The 24,534-nt window shown below is 46.6% G+C and overlaps 1 protein-coding gene across 2 annotated transcripts in view; it reads left to right on the top strand.

The window, feature by feature from the left end:
- The window catches only part of LOC131266382 (cGMP-dependent protein kinase, isozyme 2 forms cD4/T1/T3A/T3B), a 107,517-nt gene that overhangs the window by 60,728 nt on the left and 22,255 nt on the right, over positions 1-24,534 (top strand). The window contains exon 3 of one of the 2 annotated variants that reach the window (XM_058268879.1): positions 554-720. In XM_058268879.1, coding sequence (XP_058124862.1) covers positions 554-720 — 167 coding nt within the window. Of the gene's footprint in view, positions 1-553; positions 721-11,465; positions 13,144-24,534 lie in introns of those variants that run through there. The other variant, XM_058268878.1, reaches the window with a different exon arrangement.

Below are 24,534 nucleotides of genomic sequence, written 5' to 3'. Positions count from 1 at the left end.
GCAAATCTTTGGTCATGAAATTTGGTGCATGGCTTAAAGGAGTTTTAAAATGTTCAATCAACTTGATGAGGATATTTTTCGTGTGTTCCAAGATGAAATCAGATATGCCATATTACTCGCTCTCGTTTAAAATGAACAGAGTCTTTTCTGATTTCAATCAGATGCAAAGTACAAACGTGTCCGTGATTGATGGTCCCGTTCTCCGAGTTGGACATTTGCGCGAATGTTAATTGTCTTACCTAAGTGGAACCTTTCGGAGGAGATGAGGGGCGCACCCGGTATGTAACCATAAGTACGGCGCATGATTTTATAGCGCTTGATTACGACGAAGTCTGTCGTATTTCGTGACCAATGGTGATTGATCGACCGGACCCTAGCACAGCCCCTGCTGAAAGGGTTGGAGAGAAGAAGTGGCAGCGAAAACCCGGGTGTGGGTTGGCATTGCCGTGTACTAATTATCAATCAGCATGATTAATATGCGCTAATGTGTCGAGCAACTGATCAATCGAATTGTTTAATTGAACCGCTTTCGTTTTTTTTCCTGCCCACACAGATCCCGTGAAATAATCAAATCTGCCATCCTGGATAACGATTTCATGAAAAACCTGGAGATCACACAAATACGCGAGATCGTCGATTGCATGTACCCGGTGCAGTACGCCGCTGGCAGTCTGATCATCAAGGAGGGTGATGTTGGCAGCATCGTTTATGTGATGGAAGGTAAGTAAAACGTGTTTTTGGAATATTTATTTCATGCTGGAAAATAACGTTTCGTTCAAAATTGAACCTTGTCGACGAATCGATGAAAAAATCGGATGTGCTTTGCGAATTGCCTACCTCAAGGCGTTCGTTGGATTCGAGAGGCTAACCGGTACACCGAACCGGTAATTTGAAGTTTGATACGCCGCGGTATTTGTTCGTTGCAAGCTTCGTTGCTAAAAAAGACGGACGAATCATTTTACTTTTAACAAACTTTTTGATCTTTATGTCATTATCAAAAGATCTTTCATTTGAAGGATCACTTGTACAAATCGTTTAAGGGACTGCAATGTGATTAACATCTAGGCTATATTACCTAAAAATTCTGACGATAATTAATTACCCGCATAGTTTATTTTCTCAAGAACTACGAAGAGCGGACAAACACTTACTTACTCAAGTTTCCTCGAAATAAAATAAGCTTTCTATGAAATTAAAAGGGTGCTTCTATCGCCATAAAGTAGACCACATTATTTGCAATTTTCAAGACAGTCGTTGGTAGTCGAGTTGGCGAATGACGACATCGCCTTTCACGCCACACACACACATCCGGTACTGGAAGGTCGTGGCGTCACTCGGGCAGGCGTTGATTTCGCGACATCACAGGAGATGAGTTTCCTTGTCTTACCTTCGTGCCACATCCACAAGTCGGTTCTCCAAACACATCACCATATCTCAACGGCCGCTGGTTCCATTCGTCTCCATCGAGAAGTTTCACGCAAGACCCATTCGTCTGTCATTTTCACTTTCTACCAGCACAAGCACCCGAACACTACGTTGATCGATGATCGCACCGCGCAATCATTCAACCCGCCGGGAAAAAGAATCCCCCCTTCGGGCTGGCCGGCCGGTCTGCAGGGATTTTTCGCGCGGCTTGGGTTGGGGAAAATGGGTTTCTCAGCGCCAACCGCAACTGAATGGTGCGGCCAAGCAAAACCAAGTGGAAAGCACGCAACGCACGATCCCAACGGCATCCCACGGGAGGATCGTGCTTTCGCTTTCCTCAGATCAAATGACAATCGATGAATTATCTAACCGAACGTCGATCCCCGGCAGGGTTTGCGGATACTTGTACCGTTTTGCTTCGGGCTTGCAAAGGGAAGTAATTGGCAACGAAATGTTTGTCGTCGGGAAGAAAGCCGCATCTGCGCAGGGGGGAAGAAATATGTTTGTACAACTTCAGCGAAGCGGTATTCAACTTTCATTCGATTGTGCGCTGATGAACGATGCCATTACCCGATAATGGGCTGACAACATCGTCAACGGTAATTTGCTTGTTTATTATTTCTTCTAAGACTAAGCTTCTTTTAAAACGTAAATCAGTGAGAAGCTTAAACTCACTCTTTTTTGAAATTCAATCATGTAAATTTAACCCCTTTTGCTATACTGCTATATTTCAGAGAGCTTAGAAATGCTTATGCTTATTAAAGATCCGTAAAATTGTCCAAAAATTGTGATTAGGACTATTTTTGCATTACCGAAAAATTGATTTATCGGGCTTCGATAAATGTCTCAATCGTCAGCCTCAAAACCGATTTGCTTATCTGATGATCCCCACTTAGTCCGTGAAAAAAACCTCACAAGGGGAAAGATAATTGTTGCAAAATACGCGAAAATGAGCCAACATCAGGTGGAAAATAAAAAAAAGCACAAACAAACGGTGGCGAAACTAACGCGCGCAAATTAATCATTCCCCCATGTGGCACGAAACGGAAGAAACGGTGGAACGAAAAACCAACCTTCCGAAAGAAACCCCCTCCGGCCGGTCTGCATCGAACAACATAATTTAACGCTTCACTACTAACGAGAGAGGCTCGCGCCGAACCTTAAATGCAAATGACCGCGCAGGTTTTTGGAAGGGTTTTCGTTTCGCATTTCCGGCTCCGTGTGGTTCGAGAAAAAATGGTTGGCAAACAAGGAGATCGCAGGAGAGACTTCAACGTTCTGAACGGTTGAAGTGTAGGCTTTTGCAAAAGCCATTCGTAAGTGTAGTTAACCACGGTCCGGAAGTCACATGTTATGCACATGTTTCAGTATGTCCAGTAACAGGTTGTGAAGAAGAACCCCGTCGAATTTGGCCATTCCTGAAACCTTCTCTTCTCACTCTCCTGCACCTATATGCTATTTTGGCGGCATTTCACAATCCCTGGTAAAGGAATGTCCTACACGGGGCCTATGTACGTACAACCTCTTTGCGAGTGCAAGTTAACGAAGTGTTTCAATACCGAACTTCCTGTCGGGGACGGCGGTGCTTTCAAGCGGCACAACGAGGGCAGTTTTGTTCGAGCATTCACTTTAGAGGGCAGTGCCACCGGCGAGGCATCGTTCAGGTTTTTCATACGACCTGTTTGCCGCCATTAAACGCTTGGTCGAAGGTCCAGTTCTTGTTAGAGCTGTGAGTTGATTTCAAAAGTACAATTGTAAAGTGGACGGGGTGGTTTGAGGTCTGGACAGTCCAAACCCGAACTCTGAAACCGAAAAATGGTGTCAGTTACGTGGCTGCGGCTAAGAATCTGTTGATTAGTTTTACCAAGGTCACACAATTCATTCATTGAAGAGAGGCCTTTCTGAGGCAAAGCAGGGAGCTGTAAAGTTCCCACTAAACTCCGGTCACCAGTTGAAGTTACCTGATGCAGGTTTATGTCGTGTGTTGCCTAGTCATGTCGCCAACTCCTAATGACTTCTCACTCAAACACTTACCTAAACGGAACCACCTCCCACAACCACCGGTTCTAGCCGCAGGCATTAGCATGCCGGTGTGGTTTCTTCTGAATAGACCAACGAAGGACAACGCCCGTTTTCTAGCCCCCTTCGGCCCTAACAACACATTGTGCCTACAATCCGAGGTGACGGCTTGGAATGGGAGTTTGAACGTTACCGTCCGCAGAAAAAAAGCCCACCACGACGACGCCTTTTGACGGATCCAAACGACGCCTTCGGTGAACGGATTCCTCCCGGCGATAATTGGTACGTTTGGCGCTTGACACTCCACCTGGGGCCGGGTGGAGCAAGATTGAAAAGAAGGCCCCTCAGTTAACAGTGTATCGCGATCGTAGATCTCAGATGGCACGATCGCCTTCAATCTCGATCTCGTTACTCGCCCGGGCAACCGGCTCCATTCCCCGCCCAATCTTCCGTTCTCCAATGGGGACGTCGTTGGTGCATCTCGGAGGAAGGAAAGGTGAGTTGAACCAACTAAAACGACTCGCGGTCGTCGCGGGTCACCAGAGGGCACGATGGGGATGTTGCCAAATGCCAGGGTTATGGTTGGAGGAAAAAAAAACCGAATAGACTTGTTCGATTGCCATTGTGCTTCGAGTGCAATCGAAACGTTCATCCGTTTCGGCAACTCAGCGACGATAGACGTTGATTGTTCTCACGAGATTTGTGACGATCCGAAGATCAAAAGCCTCAACAATGGGCCATGCCCATTCGTTGGTCGAAAGGGTTAGGGCGTTCTTCTGTCGCGTGGGCAGCATGTTTAATATTTCGCATTAACCTTTTAATTGAATGTTTTCCACGATAATTGTTTTACCGCGTGAATATTAATTCTGTTTGTCTTTAAATCCCGATTACCAATGGCATCAAAGTGTGGTCGTAAAACTGCGGTGATTGCTGGCCATGTTTGGAATTGATTTGAGTTGTTTTAATTACATACTTTGTTTACCTCCAATCTTTATGAATTCAAAGGGCCATTTATCAATTTTACTACAAAAATATAACAAAAGCATACGACCATATTGTTGCAGTGAAGTAACCATTCCTTTATTTCTTGAGATTTATGATAGTTTTGTTCATCTAGATAATCATTACAAGAACTGACCATTCGTTTTAATTAAAAATAAAAAAAATGCTTGATCAACATGAATAGCTTTTGCACATATTCATTGTTCAGGTATTCTATGCCAGATCCGTGGGTTGAAAAATACATGATAAGATAGTTATAAAAACATTCGTTGAAATAGAATCAACTCATTGAATTCTAAATAAGATGTTTTAATACTATTCAGTAATACATGACAATTTACCTCACACATTTCATCCATTTTATCAATTGTGAATTACTGAATTCAATAAATGATCGTACTCGATCGGTGTATATTTTTCATGCTGTTTGTTTTATGCATGTTATACAGTATCATCAACCTGTTTTTTTCATATCCATAACAGTACCACCCTTGATGTGCATATGGGATTTGTTTTTTTGATTTTAAATATGTTTTGTTTGGTATGTTCAATTCTTCGAATCTTGTATAACATTTCTGGTTGTGATGTTCTTTTTCGTTAAACTAGTTTATCTAATTTGTCAGATTTCAAAATCTGCCTCTAGTTATTCTAATGGACCGTGCAATTCTTAAGTTTAATTGTATCCATTCTTCGCATCACATTGGCATTGGCCTCAAAATAAATAGGAAATATTTGTTAGTAATGAGAATGAGGAATTTATCTAATTGACAATGAACAACTTAATAAATCAACAGTTTGGGAGATTTTCGCACCATTTGGCGTAACATTTATTGATGTAATATTGTCGATGGTGGCCTTGGGGGAGGAAACGCATCTCGAAATACTTCCTCCAAACGGTAACGGTATTTACCAATTCAAGATGTGAAGCAAACGCCGTTGGACGCAACTGACCACGAACTCGCCGCAGTCACGTTGTTATCTGCAACCACTCGGGAGGGGTACGCAATCGAAGGAAAGAGAGACACGAAGACGGAGAGCTGGAACGAATGCATCCCACGGATGCAGTTGCATTTCCCCGCTCGCTCAGCTGATGTTTCGTTTTGCGGCGCGAAAGCTCCCGTAAAGCATTGTGCAGACGTTGAGCGAAAGCTCCGATCGCGGCACGATCGTTTGACAGAAGCGCGCGCTCGCCGTCGACTCAGCATCACGATCGCCACAAACAACCACCACCACCACCATAACGGCGTTGATCGCGCGCAGCGATTCAACCTTCAAGCGCCACGGACGCGATCGCGCCGCTCAGTCCCATTTCGCGCTCCGTCGACGGCAGAGCAACGGAATCGCCGACGTTCGCCGGTTTTCGCGCGTCCAACTCGAAATCTCGGTTTGTTTGTCTTGCACTTCACCCGTTTCTTCTGTTTGCGAGTCTCCAGGCACCGCCGCGTGCCGCGTGAAATCGTTCGTGAGTCTTTGTTTCGATTGAAGCAAAACAACAAACAAGTTTGCGAAGTGGTTTGACGCTTGTTGGTCGATCGATCGCAGCCAAGATCGCACGTACACGTGCGCCTTTTCGGTTGTTGCAGTTTGGCCGTTTCGTGTGGTCAATTTTTGTTTGTGCGCGCTTCGGTAGGTTACCGTTTATTCCTCCACCCCAAGGGACGGGGTTTGTTACGGGGGGGAGGAAAAAACACCCCTGGGGTGGATTGAGTGCATCGAGTAGGTCCCATCAGTGCCGTGAGTTCGCGCCATGCGAAGTGCATAGTTCCAACGCGTGGCGCTAAAATAAAACCGAAACCCCAACCAGAGAGTTAAGCCGAAAGGGAAAAACGGCTTTCGGGTGGCGGACAACCCCTTGCGGGGCAGCCTTGAGAAATATACATACAAGAAACCCGTTCTTAGATCCGCCCCAACCCCGTCGAGGGCCGCATCGGGGGTGAAGTACGAGACTTCAGCTTGTTGAGATTGTTTATACAGGCGGTTACCTTCAGCACCCGGCTCTGTGCTTGCGCAGAGAAGTGATCTCGTGTGACATTCACGTATGTCTTCTGCGCGTGTGTGTGTGTGTGTGTGTGTGTGTGAACGGTTCGCTCAAAAGTGCACCCTTTCGAAAAAGAAAAACTGTTCCACCAAGGTTCAATCCAAATGTTCTTTCGCTTCCCACAAGGACGGCAAGACCTCGGCAGTGCATTAAGAAAGAAACCCAAACTGCATCGGCACCAACCTTCCTATCCGATAGACGATCTTCGGCGGCGCACACGTTTAGCATGTTCAGTGTTCGGGGTGGAGCGGACATCGATCGACATCGATCGTTGGTTATATTAACGTGAAAGTCCGTCCGCGTTCTCGCGGGTTTGCAAAGACGAACGAAAGCGACAGTGAAGGACGTTGTGGAGCTTTAGGGGTTGAAAAGTAGACCGCAGACATGTAACACTACCATTCAGGGGTGATTAAATCATTGTTTGTTTGGACTATGACTGATCTGGTGACTCATTGTGTGATTTTAAGTCCCGTCTTTGGCTCACTTCGACAACTTTTGCTATATACAGACACTCTTCACACTATTCTCACTCGTTGAGAGTCGTTGAAGATCGACTTGACTTTAGCGACCACATAAAAGTCAGCCATTATTCTCACTCCCTTCCCTTCCCACCACGGTTGCGATGATGTGTTGTGGTGCGAGATGAACTTCTCGGCTCCTTCAGGCCTCCTTCCAGACAAGGAAGTCAACGCAACCTCACCCAAAACCTGTTCACGACGCTGGTGGGAGGATGAATGTTTGCTCGCGCTCGTTGCCGCTCGGAAGGACGTTGGCGTTTTGCTTGCTGGCAGCAACATTCCATCCAGTTCCAGCAGACACTTACACCATTTTGAACCAAGCTATGAGTAAGCAAATTGTCTCGAATCCGGCACGGTTTGTCGTTTGCCGTGCTTATGTCACCTTGCGAAATGAGCAATCATTTCCACTCTTGCAGATCGAACAGAGTTGGTGACATACTCCTTCACGACCGTAATGACTCTTGAGGTGGTGGTGGTCCCGTTGTTCGGACCTTTCGTCGAAGGGACATTTCCCTTCAGCCCTTTGCATGTCCGTTGGACAATTCCTTTTACCTTCCCTTCGATGACAAATCGATCAGCTCGACCAATACATGTGTGACACATTGCAAATGTTTGCCGCAAGTCGCGTGTTCATGCCATTTGAATGGCCCATGGTCACCACGGTATGCCAAGGTGTGCGTTTGACTACATTGTGTGTCGCTGCGCGTTTTTCTCCATTAAACTCCGTTCCGTTCTTGGGCGGGGCGACCATGACCACCCGGACGGACCGACGGAACCCTATGCCGGCTGCATAATTAATTTGAGATTTACCATGGCGTCCTTCGCAGATTGGTACGTTCGTTAGTTTGTTGTCTGCCCGCGGACAGTAGGGGGTTATTTTCGCACTGGAAAGGCACCACCGGCGCCCAACGCGATCGTTTCGACGATAAGTGACCGACCGCTTGCAGCGAAGGTGGTTTTATAATGTAAGTGCAGCGCAATCAGGTGTGTGACATTTGGAGAGTTGGTGTTGCCTTTTCCGTTTTGTGGCCGGAAAACATTGTTGGGATCTGGTTATGCTCACGATTACGAACTCACTAATCGCTACGTGATGTTTTATCCAGCATGGTTTGGAAATGGTTCGCTGATGTAAGAATTGTATTGATTAGGCAAATCATTAGCAACGGTTGTGGTGAGTCGGAAAATTGATCTGCGCTAAATGGAAGGACGTCAAATTAAGACATCATCGTACAAATTGGAAATCCATTTCGGTGTTTAGCTAAATTAATTGCCTTGTCTTAAATGGGCGTCTGAATATGTGGCAGATGTTTGATCGGAGGTAATCATACCAACGATCGTACCTTTGAAGTCTGGGTTGTTGGAGAACCGCTTTTCGAAATAACTTAAAAGAGATACTGAACCTGACAAGCGATCCATGAAAGTAATGTTTTGCTAGTTTTCTTACCTTAGGTATGTTTCATGCATTGAAATGTTGAAAAGGAATATCGCTTCCACTGGTTTCATTATCAATAAATGCGCTTTCCGGCCTTCTGCATTCCTTGAACATGAATTTTCGAGAGCTCCCAAATGCCATAGCTATCGGAACCTGAACCGGTATTTCAGCTATGTGAGGCGATATCTACCTTTGGGGCAGCTATCACCGCTGGAAGACAAACCACCTTCGGTGCAGCATTGACTTCCATACATCGTGATCGTACGATCGATCTTCAAAGCGACCCGTCTTTGCCTTTTTTGCCAAAGCGAACAAGACATGAAACAACATTCCTGACACAAATATTGACGGTAGTTTTTAGGTTGCGGAGCAGAAGTCGAAGGACTTGCCCTTGTTGCCTTTTGCGCTTCCATACGTTCTATGACACAGAAATAGCGAAAAACGAGCCTCTAGGTTGATTTTGGCACACGTTCGCTTTCAAAAGCATCTTCGCGTCGCGTGACGTTAGGCTCGGCCACGGTACGTTTTCCGTTTCCGCCGAAACCGAGCTACCGAGCTCTAGTCGCGTGCTGGAATGTAACAAGGAGTGGAATTAGAAGGATAAACGATCATCGACATTTTGGCAAGCCTCCTGAAAACACATTGTTCATTCCACGAGTGGTCACGCGATCCTTCACGGGTGCGACGACGAAGATGGATTATGTGCATTGCAAATGATCGTATTATCGCTCCGATGATAAACCCTAATTGGGTGTCCGAGCTTGGGATGAGCTGTCCTATATTTTACGGCAGTATGTAGACTTGAACTGATAGGGGATCTAATTAATTTAACACCATCAGGTGGGTTGGTGCTACCGGCAAGCGCCGTGCTTAAATTTGTTTCCATTTTCTTCTCCCATTACGGTCGATACAAAGTCGGCAGAAGACGTGCCGGACCGGTACCGTCTCGTTTCATGGTTCAACTATTAATTAATCACCGCCGAACGGACGGAATCGAATTTCACTTAAGACGCATTCGAGCTGCATGGTACTGTAGTTCATTTCCACGTCGACTGGCTTCCCTTACCCTTGGCAAACGCAAACATCGGCGAAATGCGATCGCTAGCTGCGTTGGGTTTCCCTTCATGCGTCTTAGTTTTCGATTCGATTTTGGCGAAATGCGTGCAGAGTTCGATTAACAACGTTGCTGCTGCTCCAATAACCTATTTCGTATGGCAGAGGGAAAATTAAAACAAACCGAAGGAATTTGAGAGCATGGCAAGGGTTTTTGGTTGGGAGCGGTGTTACGATCCGTTCCCTGGCGTGATTTTAATGACGTTGTTTTTCGGGCTTTGTTTCCTTGCGTCAATAAAGTATCGATTTCCATTTCAATAAGAGACTCAAAGCTGCCCTTCGCCCAGGAACCTCAACAGCAATGGGAAAGGAAGCGTACTGACCTGGTTGGAGACAAAATACAATACCCCGCCGTCTACCAATAAAGCAACAAACAAGCAATTTATACTAAAATTCGGCGACCATAGGAAAAACTGGATTGCGCACCAGGTTGGCTCTTCCTCCGGAGCGTGCCTTTCCGACCGCCTTTTGGTGAAGACCAGTTTTTCGAATGGCCCGCCGGTTTTCATTCCACTTTTGATGAAGACCTTGAAACTCGCTCGGCCGAAGTCGAAGTGAAGCCGTACAGTGATGGTGATGGTAGGCCGACCAGCAGGATATGTTCGCGCGCGCGCGAGCTCGCACGGGACCGATGAACCGGTTCAAGGATGCGTGAATCGCCATCTTCAACCACTTCGTTGCCTCACCTCGGGGGCGGAAAAGCTCGATTTCAGTTCCACGCGACGCCAAACCTCCCGCAATTCGGAAAAATTCAATGACCTGCGCCGACCAAGTCGAGCGTGAACAAAAAAGTACTTCCAGGGCGAGATCGATTATTCGAAAGTATGTGGTTTTTTTTGGATTCAGGAAGACCAGAGGCAATATCTTCGAGCCATAAACGCTGATTAATACATCGATTTCGTTTAAAAAGGTGTTTGTAATGTACCTAAACTCAATTCATTAGAGCCAGTTCAAATCGTTGGACCGTTTCGACATCAACCTAAAGCCGGGTCCCCAAGGCCACCCGAAACTTCAGCTGAGTCAACACGAGCCAATCGTTTCATCAATCGTTTCATTTGGCAACGATTCGCGGATCGATGGCATTTTGACAGTGCTCTTTGCGAGCCTAAAAGCCAATCTATGTCGCCATTTTTTCTTTACGCTTGTGGAATTGGACACGAATCACAAATCCAAGACATGTTGGGCCGGAATTGCGTCAATTTGATTCGGTAGATTTGTGTTGTTATTGAATGTGGTTTTACGCTACTTAGTCTATCAGGAGAGACGCCACACCACTTCGCATGCGTCTGTGTTGTGATGGAAATTGAAACCCGTTTCTCTTATCAGCTCGCTAGTTGGCATGCATCCTCCATTCGACATTCGAGCTTCAGGCACAACTTACCGTTTGGAAAATCCGTAACAAATACGTGCGATTACTTGTCGATGATGTTCATCGTCAGCACAGTAAACCCCCCAGTAACCCTCCGTTTGTAAGCGTTGTGTACGCTCCGAAGATCGTCATTGTGATTCATTATGGCTCGTCTCCTCATAGCTGAAGGTGTGATCAATGTGTATTTCCCTCCTCTATCTCTGTGTGTGCGCTGTCGTGCAGCTGAAGCGTATCAAATAAAATAATTACATATGGCGACCCGCTGGATGGATTGCGGCAGTCGGTGCGTTTAGTGTGTGGCGAAGTGAACCCTCAAGCACCGCTCAAAAGGCGCGTGTTCCGCGTTGTGTTGTGCGTTGTGCTGTAAATACTCACGCCCGATTACGTACGTACAGTCCATCGAGGAAGCTGCTGCCCATGATGGCGAACGGTGTGATATAGTGTGCGAGAGGACCCGGCCAACGAAGTGTTGCGGTGTGTACAAGCGGTTGAGAGTCTTTTTGTGACGCCTGAGATTAAGATTTGACCTTTCGGAAAGCGGAGGAAACCATGAGGATCACACACCATCCGGGTCGTGCGATCGATACGAGCCTCTCGTTGGAGCAGCGCAGTGCAATGGGTGCCCTGTACGAGGCCAACTGGAACAAGGTGCAGTCCAGTATGAACTCGCTGATCGAGAGTCATCACGAGGTGGGAGCGAGTTCCGGTGCATCACCTGAAGCGTACAGGGGAACGGCGAAGGGAACCGGCTCTTCGGAGGATGATGAAGGACTGCCGGAAGACGAGGAGGAAACGGACACCTTTCAGGAGGGTAATGGAGTTCTGAAGGCCCTTAATGGGTACCGTCCGGCAACGATACGGCGCGCCAGACAGCGTCAGTATCCGGAGTGGGATGAGCTGAAGGAACCACAGGTGCATAGTCATCATTACCCGGAAGGGGACGGCGGGGCGACGAAGTACCACACCGTCCGGGGTAGAATGTTGGAGAAGACGCACAAACCACGGGCAACGCTGCGTGGATCCAGTGTGGCGGAGTTCGACAGTGGACACTACGCAAACATGCTCCCGGTGGAGGAGAGATCCCGTAGCTCCACACTCAAACGGTCCAATACAGTCGCAGCTCAGATTCCGATGGCCCAGCAGAGGACGCTCGATCGGAGGGAAACGTTCCTGCACCCACAGCAAATGCAGCAGCAACCGAAAAAGGAGCGAATCCGTCAGCAGAAACCAATGGATGAGTACTCGGACCATCTGCATCGGCCTCCGGTGAGTCGCTATCCGGGCGGTCCAGAATCCGACGTTGATAGGCTCGAGAGTAAGCTGCGCGCGAGTACGATCTGTGATAACGGGGTTCGGTACCGTGACAAGTCCAGCCCGGCCGACTACCGGCGTGGCAGCGATGACAGCGAGAGTAACCTGTCCATCGGTGACCGCATGACGACGTACCGATCCGACAACGATCTCTGCTCACAGATCTACCGCGAGGGAAGCCGTAATGGTTCGCTGGCGAGTATTCCGAAGTCGACGGCAACCTTATCCCGGAACCGCACCATCAAGGGTCGCCCAATCCTAGAGGATATCCCGGCGGACCTGCTTCCCAGGTTGGATCCGGAAAAGCCTAAGAAGTCATCCGGAAAGCGGGTGGGCTTTGGCAAGATGCTCTACAATACGATTTCGGCTGGCACGAAGTTCCCCCGTACGCTGCTCAAGTCCCACTTCGGGACCAGAGAGTCCGGTGGGGACTCGTCGGAGTATGACACTATCGGTGGATACCGGGACGACTCGCCACCGTCGTCGATGTCACCGTACTCGTCCACGTCTTCCTCGCCTTCGTCCTCAAAGTCCTCGTCGTTTAAGAAGCTGTTCGGTGGAAGTGGTGGAAACAGCATCCAAGTCCCGAACAGTGGTAGCAGCAGTCGAAGCGGTAGTCACAGCAGCAATGGAGTTGGTACCGGTGGTGACAATCAGCACCATCAGCAACAACAACATCGTCGGCAGCAGTACAGCGCCAGCGCCAGTTCCGACTCGTCGGCTGACTCGTTCTTCGCTTCCACGGCGACCGAACGAGTGAGCCGTGGTCCGGCCGGATTCGGCCGGGTGACGTCGAACGGCAAGTTTCCGACGCTGGTTCCGGTACACACGTACGCACGGAAGCGACGCACCGGGAACCTGATAGCCAACGAGCCGATCTACGGCAACGTGGAGGAGATCTACGCGAGTCCCGACGGTGAGTAGTTGTTCTGCAGTCGAGTCCGCGGCACTTTTTAGATGAAGAGTAGAGGAGTAGTTGCATTACGGTGGTTGTTAAGCGCGATGTTTATTTCGTTAACTCACGCGCAACGACACCGCACTACCAGTTCCACCTGGTTGAGCGCCCAACGCCATAACAAGTGTCACGTTTTTCCGCTCGGGTATATTTACATTTGCATGACAACACTGGGGCTGCACATACCACTCACCTCATACTGAAGATCGGGTAACATCCGCACTTTCCACCCATTTGATAATGATGTTTTGCCGTACCTCGCTTGGAAGGATATGGCGGACATTAGCGAGTCTGCTCTTTGAGGGCCGAAGCTGGGAGCGAGTATTACTCTATCAAATTGCGTCCGTTGCATTTTTCCCCAACGCTCGGTGCAAACTTTCATCTCACTCATCATGATCATCATCATTAAAACCCTTCGCCATCGCATCACGACCCGTCCTGGCCATTAGGTCTGCATAGATAGATAACCCCGCGGCACAGCAGCCGGATGCTCTCGGAGGGTCCACTTGTGCAATAGTCTACTAGACAGTACCTCCTGTAGGACCACTATCTTAGCGTAATGCTGCATTTTGAAAGGTCCTACCGATAACAATAAATACCGGCGATCATCTTTCAGTACCTGGGGAAGGGTGGTAACCTCTTCGCCGTAATGTTTTCCCAGCTGCCTTCGCCTACGGTCCTCCCGGAGCAAAAGGCCTACGGTGCAAGCTATGAAAAAAGCATTAGTCTGTAGTTCAAACACACCGGTCCAGTCCATGGCGTCCGGTTTTCGTTCCCAGTCGTATGGTGACGATGGGATGTTTATCTTGTCCCTCCGTTCTTCACTTATGCCTTCCGTTCGGGCGATGGGAAGCCGACGGATCTTCTTCAATAAAAGGACAAGGCTCTTTCCAGGTGGGCATCTTTCGCGGTTGATGAACTCGACTTGGGTCGTCTTGGGAGAAGGCGGTCGGTAAATACGAAAGTACTGTATATGGTGAAATGTGTTAGAATGATGAATTGAACCGTTCTCTTAATTAATATTTGTTTACTTGTTGGTTTCATAAATGTAAGACTAGTAATAAAATCACTTAAGATGAAGTTGGTATATGAATTCTATGAAACTAAAGCTAGTGCTACTCCGAACTGCCTATATGGTTTCAACATTAACACATTAACATTTATCCAAGCTTCAATTCAATATCTTCTGTTTATGTTGGCAATACTTGAGAACTAAGCCTGCGATGAAATTCAAACATTGTTGATCGTTCTTTTAAATCATTTCCTTCCAGATGATCATACGAATTTAAATGCAAACGTTTTTATTCCTTTCGTTCCAAATTTCAGTCCAACTCTTTCATTACTTCTGTTATTTGCAGTTAATCCATCGAAAGCAAGATCAATTTTGAACCCCTTTCACGGTGAGATCAAACCCTTATTCGAACGTTGTTTTTCCAAAAGTCCATTTTCTACCTTGTCTGCGTTTTCTTCGGATGAACTATTAAAAATCACTCAAAATCATATTTCGGTACAGTTTAGCGACTATTAAGAGCAATTGCACCATCTCCAGCGGGCTTATGATGATGGTACGCCACAAATGGACTGTGTTTATGTAAGGCGAGAGGCGATTTGTGAACTCTCCCGAAGCAAGCAACCGGTCATTGGAAGGAACCACATTTTGGACACCCTTCGCCCAACCGTACCGGGTTTACGGAAAGAACCGACCACGTAATGGAAGTTTGGACCGGCTCAAGTATCTCCCCGGTAGTATTTGCCGTTCGCGTGAGTACCGTATCCAATGGTGCAAATGGATCCGGCATCCGGTATTCCACCGTTTAAGGGAACGTTGGGTTCGTGTCGATGACGATTTTATGGTGTCCGTAGGTCCTCTGGTCGAACTAATCGGATCTTCGTGATCGCCAATAGCTCTTCTGGCGCAGCCCGAAGCGTACACCTCTGGACGATACAGCCTCAGGACCTGCATCGGCGCATCCACCGTTTTTGACATCGTCTAAGCATACGGGAAGACTCGTAGGCTCCGGGGTGCTGCCGAAGAAAGTCTACAGCCTTAGGCCGTAGCATCACTTTCACTTTCCTCCCCATAATGGTCCCGGGAGCGCTAGTGACGCCCGATCAAACGAACATCTTGTTTTGCGTGCTGGGGCGCGATGAAGATCACGTCCGACACGACTCTCTTCTGATCGTGTGCACAAACAGTAACGCTAACATGCACAACACGGCCTTTGAACGAGGTTGGTGTGTGCCACCAGGCAGGAAGCATCGTCCAAGGTCTGGTTGAACTTTCGCCGCGACGTCTCGAGAGACGGTGTGTTTGTGAGTATGGCTGATAATCGACTCTTTCTCGGCATGGAAGTGTCATCATTTAGCGATCCAATCGAAGGTAGACGAAGGCTTCTTTCGCTTCCCGCTGCGATCGTGGTGTTGTGTGTATGGAAACGCTATATGAAGTAAGAGCCCGAGCCGGTCTTCCTTTAACCTTTCGCTGTCCACCCGATGATGCCACAGACTCAATCGCAATCTCTGGTATCTTACGCCATTAGCACCGGGCGAGTGGATGTCCACGCGTCTAGGCAGACCTCACCGTCCGCGACATTCAGCGGAAGAGTTTCGTAATTAGCAAAATCCTCTGATAATAATCCGCCTCGTGGTGCTACCGGTTCGGCCGGCATCCACCTTGGATGGCAATCTTCAACTTTCTTCCTCCATTCCTTAAATGCCACCACGATTCTAAGAGTTGCATATAGGAGACCTGCTTTTGGAGGCATTTTAGATATGCATGTTTTTGAACCGGTATGACATAACTCCGACCATTACGAAAGGGGTCCGCTAGGGAAAACGATGCTCTATCTAAAACGGATGGCAACCGAACCGACCGACGGTGGAGTACGTTTGAGGGCGATAATGACTAAATTATAGTCAAATTTCACATACGGCCTAGGTACTTTCGAATTATACCGGGGAGTGTTTTTGTTTCTCGGGCCATTTGCGAAGGCTTCACTTTAAGGTGGACGTAACCGGGGACGTTTCGCGGGTTAGTGAGAATTGATACCTATCGTGAATGGCTGATTATCGCCCGTAGCTATTTTTAATGTCACTTTTAAATATGTTCTCAATTCTCTTTCGCTTTCGAAGTGCGTTGTTGCTTCTCCATATTTTACAAATAAAATAATACTCAGTTCAAATCAAATTTGTTGGTCGTGTGTTGCAACTTTTGTGTGAAATGATCAACACATATACCAATGGAAAGAAGAAGAGGAAGGAAAACCGAGATCTCCTCATATGTGGCGAATAATCGAACGAACGGGAAAAAACGACAAACCGGGCCACTGCCACGACCGATCGTAATTTATTCTCACAGCAATTTTACGCTGCTTAAACGCAATTATGGCTGCCGTCGGAACGAATTCGATACCTCGCCAAGGTGGCAGTACTATGTTAGGCCGTGATATGTTTTTTCTTGTGGTGTTGGGTCTGCCCAGGAACGCGATGGAAGTTTTTCGGGGTCGGTCGTGTTCAACACGTGCTTGTGTTGCTTTTTCTCGCTAGTAACAACATTGTAAACGTTTAGTGAAGAAGAAAGAAAACGGTTGCAAAATCAGCCCACATTGTCCAACAAATGTGTGCGCTCTGGTTGAGAAAACATGTTGGCTTCGGCAAAAGAGGGGCAATTTTAATGTGTTTTAATCGTTCTTTCTCAAAGTAAGATACATTTTTGGTTTAAGAAAATCTTCTTCGAAACTCAGATTTAAAGAACAGAGTTTTGCTTCTTTCTTCTTGGGTTGTTGTATGCATTCAATCGTTTATCTTCCCGATCTGCGTACGAAACCCACAAACCCGGGCAGGATGATGCTACCGCCCCGAAGTAGCACTTTCACTCTTCATCGTCCAGCTCGGACTCGCACTCGTCGGGGCGCATCATGCATTCATGGATCACCATAACGAAAAAAACATTACGTAAACATTGTGTGTGGGGAGGACTTTTGCTTGTGTTTCTTCTTTCTCTCCCCGCTGGGCGAAAGTGCACTTCTGGTGCGCAAATGGTGCCTTAGCCTTGCAAACACCTTTTCGCACCCCATCGTGATCGTTTTGTTTCCCCGCACAAAAAAGCAAAAATAAACTATCGATCGCCATGTAGGTGTGTATGTGTGTGTGTGTGTGTGTGTGTGGGCGAAAACGAACAACGCCGCTTTGAAGATGCACCGTGCATAAAATGGAGATCATCGAGAGGGATGCACGCTACCTTTTTCCGTACACTGTGTGCATATCTCATATTGATTCCGAGCGGAACGAGCACCTTGAGCCACGATGTTCGATCGCGTTGGAGTGTGTGGGATTTTTCTTTGTGGTTGAGGGTTGTTATTTTTGTTGCTCCGTTTCCTCGCCGACGTTCCATTACGCTGAAACATCCTTTTACTTTCGTGTCTGCAACCGGAGACCGCTACTAACTCTAAAGAATTCAAATAAACAGAGAGAAGTACTCCTTCTTCCAAACGAACCTCCACTTCATAGAAGTTACCCGTCCAACGGTATTTAAAATAAACTAACAAACAGATGAAGAATGATGAGACCTATGAGTTTGCGAGAAACTCTAAACCATCGGCATTGAAGTGGTATCTATTACAAGCTCATCTTTCCGCGAACGGGGGATTTTCCGAAGGAGGCGTCAGAGCTAAACAAATTACCACCGGCGGAAGAAATAAATAATCGTGACTGGCGTGCGGATTTATCATTCACACGATCGTGGCGATTACTTACACCTCTCGATTGATTCAAACGATTATACTGCGAACGGACAACAAGCAGAAACTAAGAAACGGAACTTAAACCAAGTGGTTATGAACAACTTTTGCATTTGAAAACAAAATTTCTCTAGATATTCACTTATGCACGATCGCGTAAATAACGCTTAGTAAATACTTCGAGCTTCTCGGAATAGCCAAGAAGGTCATCCTCTTCAGGCATCGCCATCCTTTCGGTCGATTAATTCTTATGAAAGATTCAATATCTTGCATAATACAGCCTATTAGGCAACTTTAATTAAGGTCAGCCTATTTTGTTTCGCCAACGGGAACGTCAGCGTAGATTTAGATACAGTTTTACGGTTAATCTCATTTGTCCGTCCACCAATCGCGACGTCCAGTAGTCGCCCGCATGTGCCAGATCGCCCGTCCGATGTTATCAGAGCGGGTGTATCTTCTTCACGTCGAGTCATTTGCATAGTTTATGAACCGAGAAAGATCTCCCTCGCCGGGGCCAAAGGGAAAATGGAAAAATGATACAAACCGGTGGAACTTTTCTCAGGGGCATCTCTCATCGCGACCGTCATGTGCACATTTCAATGGAATGTGTGCATAAGTGGCGCTCATTATTGTGAGACGTCCGCCATTTTTTCCGCGCTGCTCTGATTGCTGCCGGAGGACGCGTCTCATGGCGAATCGTGAATTATGACACCGCCAGCGAACCGTGAAGCTCCGTGAGGGTCCACGGACGGAAGCCCGGCATGCACGTTGACCAACATTTGGAAAAAAGATAAATGAATGAAGCGAAATTAAATGGAGGAATTTGCAACTCGGTTGCTTCTCGGTCGGACAACGAGGTGAGGTGGTACGTGGAACCAAATCTATTTTATTTCATAAAACGATGCCAGCGAAGGGCCGTGTACCGGAACGAGTTGTAGGACGTTTGATTAAGTATTGTTCCCTTTTATAAAAATAAATTGTGATGATTGAAACCTCACTCTCCGTGGTTTTTAATCTCCATTATTTACGTCCTCAGCTGAAAACCCAAACAAATTCTACCATTTCTTTGCTCTGCTCATCCTAGCCTTGACACACTTTCTGCCAGTTGATTTATGCCCCGGTCGGAAAGGCCGCAATGAGATGGAGGGCATTTAAGAAGTAAACTTTGAAGATGGTTGACGGTAAACCCAATTTGATTAACCAAATACCATCGGCAACTCGTACGGCGTTCTCTTCGACAGAAATAATCGTTTCACCCTCGATTTCGGTAATCTTCTTTGCTTACTCTGCTTCACTATTTGCACGCGGAACCGGTTCAAGAAAATTAAATATCGACAAACCAGGCAGCGGAAAAAACGAGCAGTCGACACAAATGAAGTCACGGACCGAGGGGAACGGTCACCTACGAATGGAGGACATAAATCCCTCCGGACGAGACAGGCGGAACAACGTTCGAAAAGTGTGCAATTGACCGAACAGACAAAACACGCAATCGTCGTCCCCGTCAAGCAATGCAAAACCGTCACAAATAAAAAAGAACAGCGCAGCGCGGAAGAGAAAATTAAACTCCTCCGGCCGTGAAGACGCGTGCATCGTTCCTTCTTTGTGCATGTGCGTCCAAGATGCGCCCGATTTTTTCTTTTTTCTCTTTCCTCTTGTACCACCCCGCAAGGTCTTCGAAAGTCACCGACATCCGAAGCGGATCGGCCGGTCGGATGGATTGATGATCCACGCGCCGATCCGAGGTTTCGTTCGTTTGCAAATCTTCGATCTCACAAATCAAGCTCGTCAAAATGCGCGGACTCGAGAAAAAACAACAACCTCAACTGTTTCGGAAACGTTCGCCTTGTGCATAGTAAAGCGAGGAAAGTAAAAGTGGCCGAAATCGGTTAAGTACGCATCGAACGGCTCCCGGGCGCTTCGATGTCGATCGCAATCGGAGACCGCGCGGGGTCTTTTCTTTTCTTTTCCACGCCACGGCGATTAACCTTGCGCCCCCTTTGGGGATTGTTTTCCGATGTTGGTGAGCTATGTTTTACTTCTTTTTGGGGGGGGTGGTGAGAGTGAACAAAATGGCTATGTTTTTCACTCAAACCGATCGATGATTTGCCGACGACCTTTGAGCGGCCAACTTTAAATCACTTCATTGTTAACGCATTGTTTGTGTTGCCACGGAGGAGAGATGATTATTGTTTCTATCCGGGAGTTGATTTGAAAAAGTTAGTTAGTTTTTTCCTGATTCATAACCAACCGAAGCAAAACAACGAAATAAAAAACTTGAATAAATGAAAATATTTATCGCACACTCACAAAGGGTGATCCAAATCGAAAAACCAAATATTCCGCATATCTTAACTATTGGCAAACCGTTCGGTTCGTTAGCAGTTCCGGGGAAAGCAAGCTCTTCCCTAACTGTTTTCTTCCTTTGCTCACTCTCTCTCTCTCTCTGTGTCCATCTTCATTTGCATTTACTTTTCCACGCAAGTCCTTCCGCCTTGAAAAACCATCCGTTATTAATCGTTCTTTTGTTTTGCGAATGGCGGCGCGGAATGGAAGATCACTATCGCTAAACAGTGTTTCTTCGGGCCAGTTAATAAACATAAACTCGCCCAGCGTGGGCCTTTACAGAGATAATATTGTTCGGTGCGCCGCAAAACCCGCAAATCTATCGCAATAGGAACGCATTTGAATTTTGTTTGCTGCGATGTTACGAACCCGAAAAACTCCGAAGACACAATCAGGAAGAAGGAAGCAAGTCCCGAACGCGCGGTTTTTGGCAGCTCATAAAAATAACACTTCGCGTGTTGGCACGAGGGAGGCACTTCTTCTCCGGTTACGGTTGCGGCCCACCTCAATCGGTTTCGGTTGGAAGTATCGCTTCCGCCGGTCAAAAAGGCAGGAAAAGACGGACCGCTTAAAAAATGGCTGGCCCCTCCATTTGGCTGACTCCAATTGATCCGATTGCCCATTAACGGTTTTCTCGGGGAACCTTCGGTGCTTAATATTCATAACGGTGTGTCAAAGTGGGATATGCGCAACTCCGTTCCCGGGTTTATACGGGTTTTTATTATTGACCTTCCCCCGATCGATGGCAATTAGTTTTCGAGTTGCTGCCATTCCCATCGCGTACGGCAGGATTTATGAGCTCAGATTGGGGATAGTATATTTTATTTTTGATTCGGGTTGGCAAGAATATTAACCAAAGTTTTCTTACCAAAATTCAGCATGACAAAAATAGGTTTCTGGAGAAAATTTGACAAATGTTTCTGTTTTACGTTATCTGATTGTTGGACGAATATTTTTGAATTCATATTACTTCCGTGCACAATGAGTTAACAAGCGCACTCTACTGACCGAACAGCAGGAGAAGCATTGGGTCTTTGGTAGGCGGACTCCAATGTTTCAAGAGTAATTAATTATTTACACAAAGAATATCTTTCTGTATCTCAGATAAACTAACTTTTTTCTCGAATCATTCGTAATTTTATTGGTGCAAAAATGTTCGATAGTTTTAATGGCGTTTGTTTCATTCTTTTGATGAAATTTGTTGTCGTTCAAAAAGATTCGGATTCGTTGATTTATAGGGAACGAGGTTCGCATGTTAAGTGCTTTGCAATTCGGATGCATTTGCCGTCTGATTACATTTTTGTTTAACATTTTGGTACCGGGTTTATTCGTGACCTACTTTTAAAGTTTGACGATTCAAACGAAATGGTCATTCTTCATTTGATTGTGCTTGATGCAATTGATATTTTATATTTTTCTGAGTCTTTCGCTAACGCCTGTTCTTTGGCCAATATAGATTTAATTCTCGTACAGTTGAACCTGAAAAAGAAATAAAAAAAAGATAATTAAAACCCCGTAACGTTGATCGTTCCTGTATTCTAGTATTAAATTTGTGTTTCAATTTATTTTTCTTGTTAAAAAAGAAAGATTTACAAACCTCATAAACATTACACGGTTTACTTTGCGGTATACTTATCTTGTGTAATTTGATTTCCCTTTTTAAGCGTTTCTGAAAGCCTGTTCATGTTTATTTCACAATCCTCTTTCCCCTGTGCCATATTAAGATTAATCTCAATCCTTTGTAATTGATTCGAGCTCAAGTTTAATCTTTGCTTTGTTTTTCCATTTCTTTCCAGGTAAGTGAGAGCAGTCGATCGAAAGACAATCCCCAACAGCAGGACCCAGCATCCCTGGTTGTGTCCGTAAGTGCGAAGTGGAGGGTTCGTTTGCTAATCGCGCAAAACCAGCATATCTTGCAATCTCGTTACACGGTGCCCCACCGTTTGTCCCACTTTCGACCGGAGCGTACCAGTCTCCCGGGTATCTGGGTCCGGGGTGGCACCGTTTTTGTCACTATCAGCAAGTTTTCTTAGTAGGAGCCAACAGCTACGGCCCGGGGCTGGTCCTCCCCTTCCAGTGTGGGCCACTTAAATGTCATTATCAGGGCGCGGCAAATGTCAACGTGCGCACGGGAAAGGAGCTCTGGTGCGCGAGTGGCAAATCGAATCGCCGCCAATCTTAAAGCTCAGCAATCGAGCGGTTCACGATGCAGGAAAAAAAGGAGGAAAATGGCGATACTTCCCATAAACACGTCGATCGTGGGGAATGAAAACGAACGCATACCACCGACGACGGACAGTACGGCACCTTGGAAACCAGTCCTTACCCTCGGTGGCTTCGTTGTTGCTCCAGTTTTCAACCGTCCCGACTCGGTTCCGTTTTATTTCTTACCGTTCCGGCTCCGGGCGTCACAACCCCGCGACGAATCCTCACGATGAACTTCCCGACGCGCGTCCCGCCTTCCTGCCAATGTTCGGCACCGGACATGATCACAAACGAAAACAAAAGCAACAGTACATACCTTTCACTTTATTTGCGAAAGGTCCGGGATCGATCGCTAGGCACGAGGGCCCGCGACTTTCCCGGCGTGTTTTTCCTAGCCTGCCTACGCGCCTAGCCTATTTCAATCGGCTCGGGAGAAAAACGGCACGCTACAGACGTCCATAAAAGAAGCCATCCGGCAGATGTTCTTCGCCTCCGAGTTGTCGTTAGATGTGTTTTTTCTCCACCCCCTCCTCCGGTCCTACTGTTATTTATTTTCCAACTCCAACTCACAACACACCATCCCGGCCAAAGGGGGTCTTTCGAAAGCGTCTAAATAATCACGCGCGAATGCACCGCGCTCGTCTACGCAGCGCTGAATCGTGGTGTTTTTTCACCTACACGTCTGTGGTGTTCGCTGCTAACTACAACTAGAGTGCAGTCTGCAAAAGAAAACTCGTTTCTTCCCTCGGAGAATGGTAAACGGCGTCTGTCTGGGGCAACACGGCAACAATTGCTGTTCTGCAATCTGTTTCAACTGCTGTGCAACTCCGACCGGACGGACTGAGACTGCTAACAATGTTTGGTGGGAAAAATATGGCAATACGATTCGGAAACATAGCTATTACATCCGATCATTCAATACATTTTCTTTTAATTCGATCATGAAATCGTTCCACACATATTATTGAGTTTTAAACGAATTTACTTTTTGAAGTCGAAGTGTTTTGTTCGTCTTGAATACCGCTTTTATGCACATGGTTTTATTAAAATTCTCAAAGTATTAGCAAACCACTTAAAAAATATGTTATGCACTGTCGTCCAATCACCAATGACGTTTATTCGGACAAAGAATATTGTGTAATTACTAAAGCGCCGATCCATATCCGGCTTGGGAATGATTCTCAGAATTTATAGAATCTTTTCCTGGTCAGGATCTGAATAGTCTCTTAATCTGGAATCCAGACACGATACCAGTCAAGAAAGTCAAAGTCGGGACTACACCAGAGATTTATAGTACCAGTGCTCTGGGACATGGACTCATACATACGCCTCCGAGACATGGAATCTGCCCAAATCCGACGAAACTCTTTCGAGTACGGAAGAGCAAGAAGATTTTCACTGACCGATATATTGATAACCCCTGCGGGTTGTACGGGAATCTAACTTCGTCGTCTATCATGGAGAATAGCGTCAGCATATCGGATTTGGAATAAAGTCCGGATCTAACTGACCATGGCTTGGGTAACAGAATCCAATCCAAATCTCATTCCCCAACCCTGATATGGATGTAGACTAAACTTAATATTCTCACTGTCGAAAGAATTTTTGGTGAAACATTAAACTTTAATCACATCATTGCGCACTAAAAGATCGCATCTTAACTTCGTCAATATTTTACTATTTTGATGACTCGGGCTACCGTAATCAGTGTAATCAGTGAGCTGCTTCACCATAGATTATAATAACCGCTTCGTTAAATCCGGATCCCCTAAATCGCATGGGATCAATATCAAATGGCTCGAACGTTTAATCGTGACCAACCCATTTTCCAAGCCCCTTTGCTAACCGTGAACCTGTTCGACGTTTCGATGTAGAACAGAATGGATCTGCTGATTTAATTTTCCATTAAAGCAAACCACGCTCTGCCCGTTAGGTGAATCGAACCGGAGGGACAAGATACCCGCCATGCCGTGTGCGAACCAAACGCTCCCAACTGATCGCTTGCTCGATCGCTAAACGGTTGCTCGGCCCCGATTTTCATACCTCCCCGTCGGCCTCGGGG

Source organism: Anopheles coustani, chromosome 2 (assembly GCF_943734705.1).
Source record: "Anopheles coustani chromosome 2, idAnoCousDA_361_x.2, whole genome shotgun sequence".
NCBI classification, from domain to species: domain Eukaryota; kingdom Metazoa; phylum Arthropoda; class Insecta; order Diptera; family Culicidae; genus Anopheles; species Anopheles coustani.
This window is presented reverse-complemented; position numbering and strand designations above follow the sequence as displayed.